Here is a 21,649-nt window from a genome sequence, read left to right as displayed (position 1 = left end):
AAATATAGAACGTAGGGCAGAATAGTGGATATTAGGGTGTCTATCAAGTAAATTTGCCTCTGACATTTCTTTCAGGTCCCTCCAGATTTACATAAACCTATAGTTTCAGCTTTTCATTCAAGGTAATCCACAAAAAAATATTATGTGCGTACACACTGTCTCAAAAAATAAATAACACACACACTATCTGGGGGAATTCACCTCTGATATTTCATGTAGGTTCTTTTCTATTTCCCTACATGTTGGCTGGTCCAAGAAATAAGGGGAAAGAGTACAAAAGAGAGAAATTTTAAAGCTGGGTGTCTAGGGGAGACATCACACATCGGCAGGTTCCATGATGCTCCCTGAGCCGTAAAACCAGCAAGTTTTTATTAGTGATTTTTAAAAGGGGAAGGAGTGTATGAATAGGGTGTGGGTCACAGAGATCACATACTTCGCAAGATAATAAAATATCACAAAGCAAATGGAGTCAGGGTGAGATCACAGGACCACAGGATGGGGCGAAATTAAAATTTCTAATGAAGTTTCGGGCACGCATTGTCATTGATAACATCTTATCAGGAGACAGGGTCTGAGAGCAGACAACTGGTCTGATCAAAATTTATTAGGTGAGAATTTCCTCGTCCTAATAAGCCTGGGAGTGCTACAGGAGACTAGCCCTTATTTGATCCCTTTGTCTTCGACTGTAAAAGACAGACACCCCAAAGCAGCCATTTTAGAGGCCTACCTCAGGGGCGCATTCTCTTTCTCAGGGATGTTCCTTGCTAAGAAAAAGAATTCAGTGATAGTTCTCCTATTTGCTTTTGAAAGAAGAGAAATATGGCTCTGCTCTGCCTGGCTCATTGGCAGTCACAGTTTAAAGTTATCTCCCTTGTTCCCTGAACATTGCTGTTATCCTGTTCTTTTTACAATGTGCCCAAATTTCATATTGTTCAAACACACATGCTCTACAAACAATTTGTGCAGTTAATGCAATCATCACAGGGTCCCGAGGCAACATACATCCTCAGCTTACAAAGATGACGGGATTAAGAGATTAAAGACAGGCATAGGAAATCACAAGGGTATTGATTGGGGAAGTGATAAGTGTCCATGTAATCTTCACAATCTATGTTCAGAGATTGCAGTAAAGACAGGCATAAGAAATTATAAAAGTATTAATTTGGGGAACTAATAAATGTCCATGAAATCTTCACAATTTATGTTCTTCTGCCATGACTTCAGCCGGTCCACCCGTTCGGGGTCCCTGACTTCCCGCAACAACACAGAGAGAGAGAGAGAAATAAATTGAGAGATAAAATGAGCTAGTAAAAATACTAGATTTTGTTGTGTTAGTATTCTGGAGACACTAAAATTAACTTCAAATGAATAAATAAGAATATTTGTTTCCCTGAAATTTTATTATAGAAATATTGGTTAAGGCAAGGAGCAAGTATGAAGGTTAAGATTTTGCTTAGCATATTAATAGCTGTAAGTGCAAAGCAAAATTACAGAGTAAAAATTTACATAAAAAGGAATTTTCTTTAAAACATCACTATGCCTAAATATCAGGGAAACTGCTTTAGCAAATCCAAATCAGTGGAATGCATCTTTCATTTTAAAGTGTTTGGGTTGCACAAGTCTTTGCCTAATAGACACCCATGATAGTATAAAGGAGAAATACAGCAAAAGTGGAACTTAGGAACAAACATTTTACACAAAAATAGAAATATATGTTCTTACTACAAAAATAATATTATAACTTGACAGTCAGATGTATATTGCATCGAAGAGGAATTTGCCTATAATAAAAATTGAACAAAATGAAAAATGGAGTGAGATGTGATGAATTTGATCCTAAATCATATGAAAATGACTTGTTTATTTTACAAATCAATTTTGGCAGTCTGTTTAAACTTATTTTACCTACCAGTAAAAATTATAAGAAAAATTTGTTAATAGAAAAGACCAAAATTTCATACAGTATGAAAACTGGTCAGGAATATAAAAAGTCCCATAGTTTTTTTAAAGAAATGCCAGTTTCTAGCTTTGGTATTAAAGGGTTTCACATAATGAGATTGAAATGTAGGTGGTCAACAGGCCAGAAGCTACTTCTTAATTAGAGCAGTGAATTAATGAAGTAACAGTTCTGCTTCCAGTTATAGTAAAATGACATCAAAAACCACTGCAGTATCCTACTACTTAAGTATAGGTGGAGTTCCATTAACTTGGATTGTTTTACATTTTAAACTTTCATCTTTTAAAGTTAGTAATTCAGGCACCTTTCTGAGAGCTACTAATGCCTAAAACTTTGAAAAATATTTTATTTGTTTTTTAACAAGAAGGTGAGTAGTGTGAAGATGAACTTTGAGACCTGACATAAACGTTATCTGAAACAACTTTCCAGAAGCTTTTCATTATGTGCTTTTGTTTTTGCTTTCAAAATTTAAATGCAGAGACAGATGGCTTGCACAGTGTTATCTGCACTTGTGATTTTACACATACCCAAACCAAAGATAACCAAACTCAGACATTGAGATTGTGGAAAGCAACAAAGAATTTGAGTTAAAAAAATCAATAAATGTTTCAGTGTTTAAAAAATTTATGATAGATGATTTTAATTATTTTAAAAGAAAGGAAATAAACTGGTATAATGATAAAATTATAGGAAGTATTTATAAGTAGTTTGGAATTCTGATCAGGATTCTACACATATATTTTATGATATAGCACAAATAACACATTATAAAATTTATGAAAAAATAGAGAAACAGAATAAAAAACACATATGCACATGATTACACATGCACAAACACCACACACACACACACAAAAGCTCAAAACATCTAATAAGAATCCAGTACAATGATACCTATGATGCACGTTCGGTTTCAATAAATATTTGAGAGACTGTATGAATGAAAAACAAATATTTTTCATCAATTAATACAGTTACCTAAAGTAATAATAAAAATATATCAAAGAAAAAGGATTATAGTTTAGTGCATATAATTTATGCAGTATTAGCAAACATCTGAGATTTAAAATGCTATATATTGATGGAAAACTATAGATTACATGTGACCATATTTTGGAAAATTTCAATATTTAATAACATTTTTAAAACAATGTTTTTCTCCTTTTTAAAAGCATAAAAAACTCAGTACTTCTAAAAATGAGAAAAAATGAGTTAGAAACTAGGGAGTTATTAGCATCTATCAGATTATAAACATGTATAGGGCAGGGACTGACTTAGGAGACCAGTAGAATGAATGTATTCCCTTTAATAATTCATCACAGAATTTTGAAAAAATACTTACTTTTTCTTTTTACCAATTTACAACACTGACTTTACGGAAGAAAACACGGAAGCATTGTTATTTTCCCAAGATAAAACTCACTGGACTTTTGTTTTTTGTTTTGTTTTGTTTCATCCTTAATATCACAGCAATTACTGGGAATTACATAGAGGCCCAAAGAAAAAAATTAAACTTTTCCTTATTTAATGTCATGTCCCAAAATAAAAACTTACCAAAACATAAAGTAAGTACCCCATATATACATATTCCTACCATGTAACAGAAAAATTAAAAATAAAAATTTTTAAAGCATAAAGCAAATTATATTTTCCAACAATACAGCTCATACTATAACGACACACAACAGATAAGCAGATTGTTGATGGATTGATTGATGTATATAGGTTTTGTTTTGTTTTGTTGTTTGCTGTCTTGGTTCAGTTTTGAGCCCCTGTCTAGAGACTGGTCAGTTTCCCCTTCTTGAGAAGCTAAATCCATATTCCTCTACTTCTCTTCTAGTGATCTCACACTTCTGAGTCACTAAGCAACCTCCCTAAGCAAATGCTTTGATATTAGATAATTTGACATTGCTGTTTTGACCTGGTTCTTGAGAAATTACTCAAATTAGCCAATCCTCAGAGAGCCCTAAAACCCTAGCTAACCCTAGTCAGTTTTTCATACATAAACTGTCCCCTAGAGCTCCAGTTTGTTGTTACCTTATTCCCAGATTTAGTCCCTTGTATGGCTCTGCCTGACAGGCTTCTCCCATTTAGAGCTCTAACAAAACACTTCTGCCTTTCATCTAGAGTCCCACTGTGTGTGGCTGGCCTGAGGATAGATCTTTAAAATTTTTACAGCAACCAGTTATCTGAAATAAATCTACAAAACTTCTATAAATTTTTTTATAGACTTTATCAAAATCCTTCAAGTCTACTTACAGGAATGAATCATGGGAAGTACAATGCACAAAGAACAATTAATATTATTTAATGAAAATAAACTCATGTTTTGCAAGTTAAAGATTTTGTGCATCAAAATTTTAACTGTAAATGTCTTAATGTCAATTATGTAAAAAAAGTTTAAAGAAATTGAAGAAGAAATGATGTACCTTGAAACAAAGTCTATTGGTTAAGTTATAAAGAGAAAAACCTTCCTAGAACAGTTAACGACCCTCAGCTCATTTTAATGACACCCTTTACTTCCCTCTCAGCTCACTGCTTTTAAGCCAATTATTTGTTTCCCAGAATAGCTCACAGCTCCATAAGGGCAGTGTTGACATTTTTTTTGTCAAGGCTATAGCTCTGGTGCTGATCACAGTGCCAGCACATAGTAAATGCTCAGTAAATGTTTCTGGAATAAATATATGTTATTCTTTGTAAATATTTTTTAAAAGGATAAATTCTATTTGTTAAAATGTGTCACTCAGTGCTGAAAACCTAAGGTATACATATTCTTATAAACACCTACACAACACATTCTCAATCTTTGGGTGATATGTCTTAAATAATAAGATGGCAGGGTGTGTTGCATAAGGCTAATTTTAAAATAGCCTTGCACATCCTCTCATTTTTGATGGGCTTAATAAAGCCCTGATGTGGTGACATTTCTGAGGTAGCTGGTAATTTTTTTCCCTTTGGAGATTTTAACAATAAAAAACTTATTAATGATGCTGGAAATGTAAAGATTAAAAGTTTGCTTATAGGCTTCAAGATATGTTACACATCAAATTGGTGATTAATTCCATTGATGTTTAGAAAGGAGTAAATATATTTAACAGAGAAATTAAATTATTCATTTATAAACTGTCACAAAGTATTGCTAGGCAAAGGAATTTGCTGTTGAGGAAGCATTTGATGTAAGATTTGTGAAATCAGCACCTTCTATTATAATTACTTTAGGTCTGCCTTTAAGCAGGGTATATCTTTAATAATCCTCAGAACATTTTCAACCTCATAAAAGTTTAATTAACAATTAACATTGTTCGTAGAGCACTACTATTGTTTAGCACTATGAGGAATCAGAAGACCAATGTGCCGTTTTTTTGTTTGTTTGTTTGTTTGTTTTTTCCCATCAATTTTCAATCTAGTTGGGAGGAAGTTAAAATCAAAACTTGCAAATGTACCGAACCCCCTCCAAAAGACAAAAATGGAATTAACGTAAGAGTTGAGGGAGCTCAATTAGGAAATTTGTTATTCATCAATAAAGAAAGTTCTATGGAAATCAACGTGCAATGAAGCATGAATTGGTAGAGTTATGGAAGCTTGCTTTTGTTGTGTGGGACATAAACTGACCCTTGAAGAGATCGGTAATTAAATGAAAACAGGCCTGGCAAAAAACATCTTCTAAGCCTGTGATCCTAATGCGGGGAGCATGGATTGGTTTAAGCAAAATGTGTTAGCTTTGTGAATGCAGAGTCACTGAGTACACCTAAGGGAGTCTAGAAGTGAGAAATTAGTTTGAACTTTTAAAATGTGGCCAGATTGTAGAAGGCAAAGAAAGGCTCATAGAGAAGTTTAAATTAAATATCCAGAAAAAGTAAGTAATCATTGGAGGTATGTGAGAGGAAAAGTTTTAAGTAATGAATATGTGTTTAAACAAAATAAAACTGTTTGCTTTTGAGGGATGGGAATATGGTTCAGATGGGAAGTAATTTTAAGGTTATTCTAAAAGGAAGACTTTTAGATATAAAAAAAAATCGCTGAAGTTTGAGTTTGTATGAAATAGTGTATTTCAGCCACTTTTTTCACATCTAGTATCTGTTCTGTTTTTAAATAACTTTTTTTTTTATTTCAATAGCTTTTCAGGTACAAGTGGTTTTTGGTTACGTGGATGATTGTATAGTGGTGCAGTCTGAGATTTTAGTGCACCCATCACCCTAGTAGTATACATAGCACCCAGGAAAGGTACATTCAGTATCTATTTTGATATTGCCTGTGGTTTGCTGTTTCTGATGTTTGCCATCAACTGTTGCCTGTCTCAGTAGGAATTTTTTTTTTCACATGCAAGAAATAATTAGAATATTGTTAAGGCAAATAGAAAGCTCACAATTATTGGACATTTAAAAATATTAGTTGTGCTAACTTGGATTTTAGCAAAGACCTACATTCCAATTATTGAGCGATTTAAATTGATGAGTAAGCAAACTTGCAGGTATGTTTTCTTTACTTTTTTTCTGCATTTTTTTCTGATGACTCTCTGCTTTTGAAAATGCTTTATGCCTCAGGCATTTTTGCCTATCCACTTAACTTCATTCGTAAAATCAATTCCTAATTTCCAAGCTATCATTTATCTATCACCTGGCTGTTTAATCAAGGGGGGTAAGACAACAGCAACAAAGAAACCCAATTTATTTCTTAACCATTTGGCTTATGTTGTTTTTTAGTAAAGGGCTGATTTCTATTTTAAACAATCAGAAAATAGTTTACTTTTGAAATCCTGGTTAAAATGTATGTTCTAACCTACTGATAAAAAAGTAGAAGATAAATTCTGTGATCACTTTCTTTCCCCTGAATGTTAGACTCCATGTGATTCAATTTGTAATTTAGCTTCAGTTTTATACTTTAGAAATTTAGAAAATAGTTAAGCTCAGAGGAACCAAACACTGTCCGGATGCAAATGGCTTCTTCTTTACTTGGATTTCAGAATGTTCGCAGCTGACCAGGTGTATCATTAGTAAGATACAATAGTTATTCTTCAAAATGAGTATTTAACTTTTCAAAAATGTGGCAAGATATTTTCATATAAAAATAATGTGTTTATGTAGGAAAAAACAATATTTTATATAACCATTTAGAGTATTTATTTTTAATGATGCTATGTTTCAAGTGGTAATTTTGCTTTTTAACTTAGTGGAGTTGTATTATTTATATATTCTTTAATATTGCACATAAGATTATTCTACTTTTTATAATTTATCATAAATATGAGTTTTTTTCTGGGATTTCTTAGAATGTAAATTAGTAATAATCTGTATGCCTTTATCAAGTCTTTATCAAAGACTTGATAAAAAATGATACATCATGGTTATATCTGTTTACCCATATCTGTCTTTTTATCTATCTGTGTCTTTGGATCTAAATAACTAAATAAAGGATTAAGAAGGAAAATATTAATAGGTCAATCTTACCTCCATAACAAATTTGATTCCTTTTGTGTTAATCTTTAAAAGATGGAGAAATGTATCCTTGAGTTGCTTGACTTGACTCAAAGATATGCTTGACTTTATGAAAAAATAAGATCACTAATAACATACTTTTTCTCTAAGAGATAATTTTAATTGAAAATCTTAACCACTTTCTTTTCTTATATTCTCCCTCTTGTCTTCTGCAGATGGGCCTCTGGGTCCCCGAGGATTAGCTGAAGCTACAGAGATGTGCACTCAAGAGTGCTTGGTTTTGGGTCACTCTGATAATTGCTGGATGCCTCCTGGCTTGGGTCCATATCAACACCCCAAATCTCCTCTCTCAACCTTTGTACCCCAGAAAGAATGGGTGAAGAAGGACAAGCTTGTGAATGGGCACACCCTGACCAGGGCCTGGAAAGAAGACAGCAACAGGAACCAGTTCAATGACCGTAAGCAGTATGGCTCCAACGAAAGCCATTTCAACAATGGCAGCCACATGACAGACATTCCTCTGGCAAATCTGAAGTCTTATAAGCAAGCAGGAGGTGCTATTGAGAGTCCTAAGGAGCACCAACTCTAAGAAAAGGCTATATCCGACCTAATAACTTTAATCTAAATAGACATGCTAATACCGTGTGTGTCAGAGCTTTATGTATTCAATAGATCTCTACAACTATGCCCCATCTAGCAGGGATACTTATAACTCTGTGTTAGCACCATGGAGAATACAGTATTTTGCAACATATGAGAGAAGATAGTTCTAGTCATGCAATCTTGTTTACTAGAATTGATTAAACTCTCCAGAGATCTCTCCATTGTGCAAAATTTTTTTTATTATTGCATTTTATTTTGACCCTGGACTGCTGCTATGAACAATAGAATATGTATTTGGAAAGTAAGAAAGTTTCATGGATTAGAGTGACTGAAAAACATACCCAGTTTAAAAATTGTGCTTTTTTTTTTTTTTTGTCATTGATTTGTGCTGAGACCGCTATACTTGACATTATACTGCAAACAAAACTTAAAGAGATAAGCATTAAACCTATCGTGCTGTTAACAACGTTAGTGGACACTTGTAAGTCAATCAGTGTTAAAGTATTTGTAAATAGAAACAAGCTATTATTAACAACTTTTGTGTACTTATAATGTTCATCTAAAATGTTGTAGCATAATTCTGTGTTTTACGGTTGCTTCTGTCCTTCTTTTTATTTACCTCTTTGTTGTTATTTTCGTTGTTTCTTTTAGAGAGGTGTTTCTGCGTTAGTAGTCTGTCTTGACACACATTGTTCAAAGAATCTCAAACACTTGTGTTTAAAAAAGGTTCTGAAATCTTGCTTCTTGTATGATAGCTTATGATGCTGGAATTCTGTAAACAATAAAGATGAAAGAAAAAATGATAACTATACAAAAAAGGACTTCTGCAAAAGCTTGGAAATTCAGAACCTATTTTTTACATCCTTGTTTTCAAAGCAGGCAAAAGCAAAATCATCTAATTAGTACCATTAAGTGAGAGAGTAATGGAAAAGTGTTATCCATCAAAAGTGATATAATATCCTGTACTTGTCACTCATGCAAAACTAATGTATCAAAATTAGCATATATGGAAGAAAAATCATTATTCTAAAATAGTTTCAATTGGGCAAATGTGTGTCTACAACTTTGTTGAAATGGCAGAGTTTGTGTTGATCCTCATATACAATAATGTTGTTGTAACACAAGTGTTATTAGACCATAGCCACAAAATATTTAATGTGTTGTGCCTTCATGATGTAACAGAACATTCTCCAGGTAGGGTAGTTGGGGGAAATAAAGGGATAAATCTCTAATTATTGCTGTTTAACTGTTTGTTATCATAGTTGGTCAATGCCTGGCAGGTACCAGCATATTGTCACTTAGGTCAAACCAACAAAGTGACAACTAATGTTAATAAGATCTCAGTTGCACGTACAAACAAATCCAAATTCAAACATTCTTAGGAGGTTTTTGTTAAGGCATGACAGATGATTTAAACAAATAAATAGCATGCAACAAAATGTCTTTATTGAAAGAAGTGGAAGTTATCTTAATGCCACGGTTCACCATCAATTTAAAAGTAAAAAAAACAAAAAAAAAAAAACCCAAAAAATTTAAAAAAAAGGTTTGCTAATCTGATAGTTAATTTGTTCTTACCAAAAAATAAAATTACTTTGTAAATAGCAGTTCACATTTTTCCACAGTATAATGGAAAATAATGGGTAGGGGTGCATTGCTTATTGAAGTACATTTTTGTCGGTTTGTGAGGGGTGTTTGATGACTTTGACAGAATAAATATCTAAACAATTATCCTTGTTACTGCTTTGCCAGTTCTACGTTATTTACAATTATTCAGCTCTTGCAATAAATATTCTGAATTCCTGATTGTAGTGTGTTAATTCTTAGTCAACATCCAAATTGGTTATTTATATTTCTAATTGTTGGGTAAATATATGTGGATAAAATTTAACTTTTATTTAGAAATTAAGGAAGATTCATTAGGATTTAGTACCTATTCTTTGAAAATGTGAGTACCATGACAAGTGTTCAATTACCCTAATGGTCTTCAAAACTATTTTTTAGGGAAATTCATGGAGAAAGTTCACTCACTTTCTGGTCAAGATTCATGCAAGTTTCATCAAAGTGAAATCCCAAGTCAGAAACTCTGCTGGTAGCACTAGTTAGTGAGGTTATTTTCTGATTCTTTGTCTCTTTAATAAGACTTCATGGAACAAACTGTCACTTATGTCATCATTGGCCAAGGCAGAAGATCATTCTGGGATTATGGATTAAACCCAGAGTCAAACGTCATCTGTATTTCTTTCAGTTTAGGGAAATAGGCACAGAAAGCTATCAAGGATAAGAAGACACACTCAAACATATGCCATGTGTGTATGCTCATCCTAGAGCAATTGCATCAATGTTCACTCATGCTGGAGTTTTGGGCTAGGTAAGTAAGCCTGATTCTTCAAGCCCTAAAGCTTTTTGAAGGATTGTGAAAGAGGATTTGGGAGTCAGAGGCATAGTGTTAAAGTTATTTGCCTGGACCATTGTCTGAATATGACATCCTAACCATTCATTCCTAATAAGCTAGACCTATCCCCTAGTCTGAGGTACACTGTAGCACCACTCTCCTTTCCCTCACAGGGGTAGAGACTGCCCCAAGATACAAACAGGGAATGAATCCTGAAAAGAAGACATTCTGAAAAACAGAAATTAAAATCCATGCCTGCACCATTCCACCATTCCTTTGTTTTTTTTTTTTGTTTTTTTTTTTGTTTTTTTTTTTACCAATCAGGTAAGTCATTCACCTCTGCCTTGAAGAGTAAAGAGAAACTAAGCTCATATTCTCTCCATGAATAAACTGGAATTTTGAAAAGGCACTCACCTTTCCCATTCCTACTACATTTCTTCTAATAAATACAACAGTATCTAGTCCTATGAAGGCATTTGGTTATATGCTCTGTGAAATTTTAAGAGTAATAACATCACAAACCAAACTGAAGAATTTACCCATCAAGTAAATAAAATAGTACATTTGCAATGACTATTCCTTAAGTATCATCTATATTGCTTTATGTTGTTGACATTGGACATAAGAGCCTTGTTTACCAGGAAACAAAAGTTATTTACATTACCTAAGAGAACATACCTACGTGAAATGTATAAAATGATTTTATAGCAATTATCAAATATAATGATAACAATTTTTGAGCACATGTAACAATTTTTGAGCACATATAACAATTTTTGAGCACATATAAAAATTAACTTTATAAACCTGAATAGGACCTATTTGAATGAGCATTCCTACACATACTTTAACATAAATATGTATTTAAATAATGGGTATTCATTAACAGACAATTGAGTAGTCATTTTGCTGCACTGATGCTATTCAGTGAATCTTATTCAGAATCCCATCATTCCCATTCTGTGGCTAAAGCTACAAATGCAGCTGAGGCCCAGAGTTGTTCCAGTATTTATTAAACTGTTGGATAGAGTCCAGGAATGGTTAATTATTATTAATGAGGAGTTTTGGCAGTGAAGGATGAAAGGGATGCCTTGTCAATTTCGATTTTTAATGTAGATGCCAGGGTGTTACTTTGCATGAGGGCAAAACCAACCTATGAAAAGGAGGAGTGGTGTTGTGAGTCCAAAAATTCTTCATTGTTCTGCTTTGTTTTAAATAGAGCTGATCTTCCCTCCCTAAAGGAAGCTCCTTTATTTGTTCTTTCGAGAGAGAGTGCTTAAAAATTCTTCCAGTGTGATTAAAGGCACAGTGATCACACAATAAATTCTCCATACACTTTTCTTACACTTTCACAACTACCAATCTAAATTTTAGTAGATATCAGCCAGACTTTGCACTGTTAAAAAAATGGAAAATTCGTATCTTAATATTACAGTATTTTTATAAGGTATAATACATACCTGTAAAACATGATTATCAAAATAATATCTTATTCATATTTTAGTTCACTGAAAGTATAAATTAATTCGTATTCCAAAGGTATCAATTTTCTATTATACCACCATCTATATTTCAACATAAGGAGTATAATTTCTACCTCTACCTATGCATTTTTTATTTCTTAGAATTCTTAAACAGTGCATCATATTGAAATGAGTTCTGTCCATATTTATGTTACCTTAGCCTATTACATTATTCTTGAAGCTTTACAGGAAAAAATCTATTATTTTTAAATAAAAATCTTCCATTTTTATTCTTATTTTTTCTTTGTATCTTATGGCTGTGTTTCTAACAGCATTTGTACAACACAATTATTTGTGGACTCATTCAATATTACCTACTTAATGTTCAAATATTTGCAAATATGTTGAATTACAGTGATTTTCAAATAATATTACAATCCCATTTAAATTCTTAAATTCAAACACTGCTTTTTATGAACCTTTGCAGTTCCTCTGTTTGAACAAGTTCACCTCCAATTTCATCATTAGTTTGTTTTTCATTGACATTGTTCTAAAAAATAATACTCAACAACAGTAGTAAAAATTTTTACCCTGAAACTCTAACACTATCAAAGTTTTCTACAACATACTATTGTGTGATTGTAAGTAAAGCTACAATATTTTTATATTTAATGAGATTACATCTACTTTATTTTAATTGAATATTCTCGTAACCAATTGTGACAAATTATTTTATATGTGATGTACATTTGATTTATTACAGGAAGCAAGTCATAAAATGATTTTACATAACCTTAAATTCATTCACCGTTAAATTTATTCACACACAATCATACTTCAATGTGAATATAACTGAAAATTTGGCCTTGCTGGTGTGAATTCAAACCTCTCTGAATTTACAGGCACATAGTTGAACTTCTTCCTCCTGGAAACATTTTTTTTCCCCTGGCTTCCTGGAAACCACAATCTTTTGATTTCCTCTTACTTTACTGGCCATTTTTTCTCAGGCTTCTTGGTTAGCTTCTCCTTTGCTTATGTCTTATTTGAATGTTTTATAAGGTCCAAGGCTCAGTTCCTTGGCTTCTTTTCTTCTCTATCTGCACTTACTCTCTTGGGAAGCTCATATTCCAGTCTGGATCTCTCCCCTAAACATCAGAACTTCTGATCCAAATCTCTTTTCAACAAGTATACTTGGACATTTCCAAGATGAGTCAAAATTAACATATCCAACATAACTCATCATCTCCTCTCATGTCACACACACACACACACACACACACAACACAGTCTGCTACTGCAGCCAGTCTTCCAACTTCCTAGTTAATGGCACCTCTATCAGATATTCAGGCCAGACAATTTAAAGTTTTCTATATCTCTTCTCTGTCATACTTGTGGAGCATCTTTCTCTTTCTGACTGCAAAGTTCATCCAATCTAATCATGTCTCAATAGTTCCTCTTGCCAATTGGGCTAAGTATCATCATCCTTTTTCTGGATTATTATGGGTCTCCTAACTGTTCTCCTTGTAACTGGTCTTCCTCATGTAACCTTCCCCCATCTAGTCTGTTCTAAGCATGCCTGAGTGATCCTCTTAAAAAAGGGGTAAGCCAGACATCCTTCCTCTTCTCACAAAACTCCAAGAGTCAGTTGCTTTTCTCAGAACGAAAATTAAAGCCCTTATGTTGTCCTACAAGGCCAATAAAGTGTGGATGTCCCTCTTCTCACTAATCCCATGTTTTAATGACCATCTTTCTTACCCCATTATGATCCATTGGTTCCTCATTGCTTCTCAAACATGCAGGCATATGTCTGCCTCAGGTTATTTGCGTCAGCTTTTCCTCTGCTGGAAATAGGCTTCTCTGATATCTGTAAAGAACTCCTTTCCTAGCTTCAAGTCTTCACTTAAATACAATCTTCACCCTCAGGCCTGTGCCAACCCTTCATTTTTTGTTTTTCTTTATTGTGAAGATATCTCTATCATCTCTATCTCTATCTCTATCATTTATCTCTATCTCATCTCTCTGTATCTATCTCTATCTCATCTCTGTATCTCTAGCTCCATCACTATCATCTATCTATCTATTACCTATCTATCATCATCTATCTATATCTATCTATCTGTCTATCTATCTGTCTATCTATCTATCTATCTATCTATCTATCTATCTATCTATCTAATCTGTCTATCTATTATCTATCATCTCTATCTCCCTCTTTTCCTCCTTCTCTCTCCATCTCCCTCCCTTTCTCTTTCTCTCCCTATATATCTATTTATCTATCACCATTTTAGCTACTTTAACCATGTTAACTAATAGCGTGCTATACAGTGGAGTTAACTGCATTCACTATGTTGTGCAATCATTATTACTATTTCAAAACTTTTACTTTTTATTACTCCAAACACAGTCTATAACCATTAAGCAATAAATCCCCATTTTCCCCTACCCTCAGTTCCAGGCAACTTCTAATATACTTCATGTCTTTGTGAAGTTTCATATTCTAGATATTTTATATCTGTAAAAATGTACATCTGCCATTTTGAGTTCAGTTTATCTGCCTAACATAATGCTTGTTCTCAAGGTTTATCTCTGTTATGACATGTATCAGAAATTTATTTATTTTTATGGCTGAATTCTCTCTCTATATAAATAAATATATAATATATAGTATAAATATATAATATATCAATATATCATCATAATCATCTTTTGTTCAGTCATCTGTTAATGGACATGGGTTATTAATACCTTTAGATGATTGTGAATAATGCTGCAACAAACATTGGTGTATAAGTACCTGTTTGAGTTTCTGTTCGTGAATTTCTCTAATTTGTGAACATATTCTTTGAAATGGAATTGCTGGGTCATATAGTAATTCTGTTTGGCTGTTTGAGGAACTGTCAAGTTGTTTTCTCCAGTAGCTAGCCTAGTTTACATTACCAGAAGCAATGTGTGGAGAGGTCCAGTGCTCCACATATTCACCAACACTTATTTTTCTCTTTTTTGGAAAAAGGAAAGTCTGTTACCCAGGCCGTTGCCCAGGCTGGAGTGCAGTGTTACGATCAAGGCTCACTGCAGCCTCAAACTCCTGGGCTCAGTTGATCCTCCCACCTCAGCCTCTGAAGTATTTGAGACTACAGGCCTGCACCCCTGTGTCTGTCTAATTTTTAAGTTTTTATTAGAGGCAGAGTCTCACTATGTTGCCCATGCTGGTGCTCATTTTTGTTTTTTTTTTTTTTTTTTAATAGCCATTTTAGCAGATGTGAAGTGGTATCTCATTGTAGCTTTGATTTTAATTTTCCAAATAACTAAGGATATTGATCCATTTGTATATCTTATTTGGAGAAAATTCCATACAAGTTGTTTGCCTGTGTTTAATTGTGTGGTCTATTTGTTGTTGAGTTTTTGGAGCTCTTTATATATTCTGGATATTTACTCCTGATATCAGACGCATGGTCTACAAATGTTCTCTTCCATTTTTATCTTTTCAGTTTCTTGATAATGTCTATTGATGCACAAATTGTTTAAATTTTTAACAAAGTCCAATTTATTAACTTTTTTCTTTTATTACTTATGTTTCTTTGTGTCATATTTAAGAGTTCATTGCTAAATCCAGAGTCATAAAGATTTGCCCCTATGTTTTATTCTAAGTATTGTAATGTTTTGGCTCTTTTATTAAGGCTGTTGATCCATGTTGTGTTAACATTTGTATATAGTGTAAGGTAAGGCTTTATTCTTTTCATGTTAATTTTGTCTATTTCCTTTTCTGTATCAGTTGAGATGATTATTTTTCCCCTTTGTTCTATTAATGTGGCATATGACATGGATTGATTTTCTTATGTTGAACCATCCTTCCCTTCCTGGGATAAATCACACTTAGTTGTGGCTTAATTATTAATTGTAATACAATATTGGATTTGATTTGCTAGTATTTTTTAGGACTTTTTATTCTATATTCATAAGAGATATTTGCCTATATTTTTATTTCCTTGTGATTTTTGTATGTAGCTTTTCTATGAGGGTGTTGATGGCATCATAAGATGATATAAATTCTGTTTTCTGGAGAAAATCAAGAGATATTGACATTAATTTTTCTTTAAATGTTTGGAAAAATTCATGAGTGGGGCTATCTGTTCCTTGACTGTTCTTTTTTGGGAAGTTTTAAATTATTATACTGATTCAATCTCTTCCGATAGGTTTTTTGAGACATTCTATTTCTTCTTAAGTCAGTTTAGATAATATATGTGCTTCTAATAATTTTTTAACTTTATCTAGATTATCTAATTGTTTAGAATCCATTGGTTCACATTATTCTCCTATAATTCTTTTTATTTCTGTAGAGTCAGCAATAACGTTCCAGCTTTCATTTCCGATTTTCATCAACTGTGTCTTCTTTTTTTATTTCTTTGTCAGTCTAGCTAAATTTTGTCAATTTTATTGATTTATTCAAAGAAATAAATTTTGGTTTTGTTGACTCTATAGTTTTTCTATATTATGTGTTATCTATCTCTGTTCTGATCTTTACTATTTCCTTCCTTCTGCCAGCTTTTGGTTTAATTTTCTCTTTTTCTGTCTCCTCATGGTCCAACATTAATTTATTGATTTGAGATATTTTTAAGGTTAGTGTATATAGTTACAAATTTTTCTCCAAGCACATTCACTTCATCCCATAAGTTTGATACATTGTGTTTTCATTTTTACTCATCCCTAAATATATTCTAGTTTCTTTTGTGATTTCATCTTTGTCACATTGGTTGGTTAAGGGTATGTTGTTTTATTTTCCCATACTTGTGAATTTTCCAGTTTTCCTTTATTATTATTTCTAGTTTCATTTTACTGTTGTCAGAAAATATAATTTGTATGATTTTCGAACTATTTAAATGTATTTAGTCTTGTTTTGTGGGTTAATGTATCTGACCACTGCATTTATTTGTTTATTTAAATTATTATTATTATTATTATTATTATTATTATTATTTTAGAGACAGGGTATTGCTCCAGTGCCCAGGCTGGAGTGTAGTGGCACAATTATGGCTCATTGCAACTGCTGCTCCCCGGCCCCTGGGCTCAAGTTGTCCTTCCACCTCAGCCTCCCGAGTAGCTGGGACCACAGGTGCACACCATCATGCCCAGCTACTTTTTTGTATTTTTAGTAGATATGGGAGTTTTGCCATGCTTCTCAGGCTGGTCTTGAACTCCTGAGCTCAAGTGATCTGCCTGCTTTGGCCTCCCAAAGTGGTAGGATTACAAGCATGAGCCACCGTACCTGGGCCTGACCACTGCATTTTAAAGTTGGACTTCCTTCTCCAGCATTAACAATCCTATTTACAAACTACTTTCCTTTTTTTCTCCCATAGCACTGAACATATTCTAACATAGCTATAATTTACTTATTCATTTACAATGCTTATTGTCCATTGTCTTTCCCCACTAAAAGATAAATTCTAGTTTACTAATGTATTTCAAGCCCCTAGAATCATGCCTGGTACCAAGCAGACACTCAACATATATTTGATGAGTGAATGAATGAACTACTACCCCAAATATCAGTCTTTTTATTTTTACAGTGTTTACATGGAATAGGAAGAAATTGATTCTACTTGGGCAATAGCCCAATTTTCAGATGTAAAACAAGGTCCTCCTAACAATAAATATAACATTAGTTTCCTTCAGGTTACATGATGGGAAAATTCTAACAAAATACATTATTTGTAAACAACAGCAACATTTTGCTTTCCACATTTGTTCTTTTTTATTCCCTTCCATCTGGTTGCTGGAATTTGTCCATTTTCCCACAGGGGAACCACTGACTTCAATAAAATTCAGTAACTTTCAAGAGCAAAGTTAATGTCTTCCTAGGAAATTGCTGCTTTGCAAGAAAGTGCTGATAATGCAATTAGTATTAATTTTTAACTTGAACTTTTATTTTATAGAATTCATGTTTCTCTCTGTATACCTGGAAATTTGCACATCCCATTGACTGTGGTGTGTGACTGCTACTTTGATAAGCAATAGCTTCTTCCTCGATACTTCATGACTTGAGGTGATCACAAAAGCCTCCTTTAGACTCTGTTGCATTTGCCACACATCCCCATCTCACTATTATGCACTTTGACCCAGGAGATGCTATTTTGGCCATCAACCTTACAGAAGAAGGCTAAGGTGATATCAGGTGTCATTTTAAAACTGCATCTTATGGCTGGGCACGGTGGCTCATGCCTATAATGCCTGCACTTTGGGAAACCGAGGCGGACGGATCACCTGAGATAAGGAGTTCGAGACTAGCCTGGCCAACATGGCAAAACCCTGTCTCTACTAAAAATACAAAAATTAGCTGGGCTTCGGTGGCAGGTGCCTGTAATCTCAGCTACTAAGGAGGCTCAGGCAGGAGAATTGCTTGAACTTGGGAGACTGAGGTTGCAGTGAACCAAGATCATGCCACTGCACTCCAGCCTAGGCAACCGATTTGTTGTTTGTCTCAAAACAAACAAAAAAAAGAGTATTTTATTTCTACCACAAAGAGATTTTAGATCACTTTAAAAACCCCAAAAAACTCCACACATCACAGAAAAAATAAAAGAAACAGAAAATTACGGCAGAGGGAATGTGTGGGTTTGTATGTGTATGTGCCATATACCAACTTATGTCAATTCTGCACACTTTCCAGGAATGGACTATCCATTTGATTCTGGGATTATTGAAAGCTAAAGAAAAACCATCAAATAGACAACAATAAAAAAACATGCCATTTACCAGTAGAATAAGTAAAATATATTTTTACATCTCAGTGGATCACATGCCACTATTACAATTTTCTCCAATGCATGATAACAACTGGACATTAGTATCTTAATACTTTTAAATGGACTTATATTTTTCTAACTTATCATTGTTTTAAGTAATAGTTTATATAAATCATGATTCACACTGTATAAACTATATAAAATTCTACATAAGACATGTTTTTACTTCACTTAGAGTAATATTTTTAAATGTTAAATTATATATCACTTAAGTAATCCTGTTTACAAGTTCCAGCTCTTGGGAAACATTACAATAATGGTATCTCTGCCGATTCACCCCTAGGCAGCTCAGATCATCAAGCTCCCTATTGCTGTCCATTTCTCCTGTTTGCATTATGAAAAAGAATATTTCTTTTAAAAAACGCCTACAGTTTCAAAAGGAGAAAATAATTACCTTGGTTGCCATAGCTAGGATGACCATATCCCTATGAAAGAAAATTGATACAGATCCAGCCTCAGTGATGGGTCCTTATTCCTCTCTGCTTGTTTAAAACATACCTAATGAAATTATGTTTGGTATCTAAAGGGCCACTGTCCCTGATTATGGCAGAGATTACAAAAGATGGTTGAAATATTTACTAGTCAATTAACCTGAGTTTTATAATGTGCCATACCTGCTGTACAATATATATTTAAAATTAGGATTTTATTTACCTTTGGTTGGGATTATCCCATATATCTGTAGAAATAGTGGGGCTTTCAGCAGAGCCCAGAGATCTTCAGAATGATTGACAGAGATGCCCATCATACACATCATGAGACACAGTATTATTTCTTAGGAAAAAAAATCTACCTAGCTGCACAATTTTCAGACTGAAACATGGATACATAGCAAACCTGTTTGCTGTTCTTTATTTTCTACAGCATATAAACGTCTCCTGCAGTGGGGTTTACCTTATTTATTCATTAACAATTATAATAACTAACATTTATAAAGCACTTATTCTATGTTCATCACAGTTCCACAGATTTACCAGTATTAGCTTATTTAATTTTCTAATGCTTTTTAAAAAGATATGTGCTGTTTGTGTCACCCTTTCACAGGTGAGAACACTGAGATACAGGAAGACTATATGAATCTACTCAAGATCCTAGAGTGAACAAATAGAATTGCCAACCTGCTAGGCTGAGTGTAGAGTCTGGACTTCAACCACTATGTGATAACACCTCTTCTTATGAAAGATTCAAGCACTTTTTGATTCTGGATCTCAATGATAAACTACCATTTTTTAAACAACAGCAATAAAATGGTTTCTTAACTAGTTCTGCAAAGAAGATTCTCTTTCTACTTGAAGTTTTATTTACTCACTGTTTGATGTACTTATATGTTGGCTCAAATATTTTATTAATTAAATGTGTAACAATTGTGCTATTCGGTCTTGGGATAAAAAATAACATAGTCTAAAATGACACACAAGTTTAGAGTGAATACAGCCTCATCAGAGTGACTGGGAAATCTAGTGAAAGTCTCTGATGTTGAATAAAAATGCTGAATTCCTTTTACATGCTCTAGGTGTACTTATTCACAGATTCTACCTTTTTACACTTGCTTTCTGTTCCCCACCTTAGAAAATCAGATGATGAACAAAGTGAGCCACACATTAGGCTCCTATTACCGATAAACAGGGCATTAAAAGGAGACCAAAATCAGTCTGGTAATTAACTTTAGTAAGCCTATTTTCTTCTCGTCATGGAAATGCAATTCCCATTGACATCAAGGGGAGCTACGTGCTCACACGGAGAGGAGAATGGTCTCCCCAAGCATCATGGAGAAAGCTATATGTTAAGCTTCAAAGCATAAGTGCCCTCTATTACTGCATCACCAGTTTTAATCAACTGTTCTTATATCTACAATTTGGCTCATTGTCCAAATGGGGAAGCACCTCTTAATTTGACAAACAAGAATCCCTGACAACAGATATGAAACAAATTACTTATAATGCCAAGGTCATGCCATATATAGTACTTCATTAGTCTTCCCCTTTCCCCAGGAAAAGCTGACCATGTGTTTTAAATGTTGACTCTCTGTAGTTCACAATTTTACGGTGCACTCTTTTATAACACAGTGTGATAAAGAAAAATAACACAAGGTATTAAGTATAAATATTCAATTAATAGTAGTTTAATAATATCATTCAATAAGCCACTGCTCCATTAAGCCACATGCAAAGGGTAACTTCTTATTTCTCTATGATATTTGGTTCTTTCATTATTTTTAATGACATTATTGCTGATAATATTGCACATTGGGCACACAGAAAACATCTGCTTACTTACGGGCACATGGAAATCAGTGTGAGAAAAACAGCTAATACTAAACTTCTTGAGAAAGAAAACATACAGACAAAAAATGTTAAGCTTGGAGCATTTGTGTGTTTTATAATTGATCTATTTATCTATCTTCCTAGGGAATTATCAAATTACAGATTCATATTGCTCTTGTATGATAGTTTTAGTATTTATTTCTAATAATTTATAAATATTTTTGTACTAATCAAGTATTGTTTATACAATTTTAGAATTCTAAACAGAGAAGGTAATCCAACACACATACGCATGTCTCGATGGTGTGACTTTTAAACTATCTAATGACGATGAAGTATCACTAGAAAATACAGTTCTTTGTTTATGCTTTCTTGTGGCTCATAAATTGATTTAAACCTAGACAATATAAAGTGAAATGCTTAGCTAGCTTATAGATGATGCCTTCAGGAATATTTAGTGGTAGTCAAGTTTCTTATAAAATTTCAATATTTATTATAATTAATACTGGATTGAGGATAAGGAGATTTAGCTTACAAATCCTGCCTAGGTAGAAATTTAAAAGAGATAATGGTCCCGAAATTCATGAAATTAAGAACTTTCCATTTTTCAATATAAAACCTGGCATTTTATATAATTGACACAATCATCTTTTAAAGAAGTGAAATGAGGAGAATAATAATATTGAATTCATAGGCGTATTATGAAGATTAATTAGTGATTCATTAATAGAGTTG

The 21,649-nt window shown here is 33.3% G+C and overlaps 1 protein-coding gene across 4 annotated transcripts in view; it reads left to right on the top strand.

Moving 5' to 3' along the window:
• Window positions 1-9,798, top strand: part of PCDH9 (protocadherin 9) — a 990,584-nt gene extending 980,786 nt beyond the window's left edge. For all 4 annotated transcript variants that reach the window (XM_030922394.1, XM_030922391.1, XM_030922392.1 and 1 more), the window contains one exon: window positions 7,608-9,798. In XM_030922394.1, the coding sequence (XP_030778254.1) occupies window positions 7,608-7,981 (374 nt within the window). In that variant the 3' untranslated portion in view covers window positions 7,982-9,798. The remainder of the gene's footprint in view (window positions 1-7,607) is intronic.
• Window positions 9,799-21,649: the final 11,851 nt, after the last annotated feature.

Source organism: Rhinopithecus roxellana, chromosome 18 (assembly GCF_007565055.1).
Source record: "Rhinopithecus roxellana isolate Shanxi Qingling chromosome 18, ASM756505v1, whole genome shotgun sequence".
Classification (NCBI taxonomy): Eukaryota; Metazoa; Chordata; class Mammalia; order Primates; family Cercopithecidae; genus Rhinopithecus; species Rhinopithecus roxellana.
The sequence above is the reverse complement of the archived record's forward strand: the minus strand, read 5'-3'. Positions and strand labels throughout refer to the sequence as shown.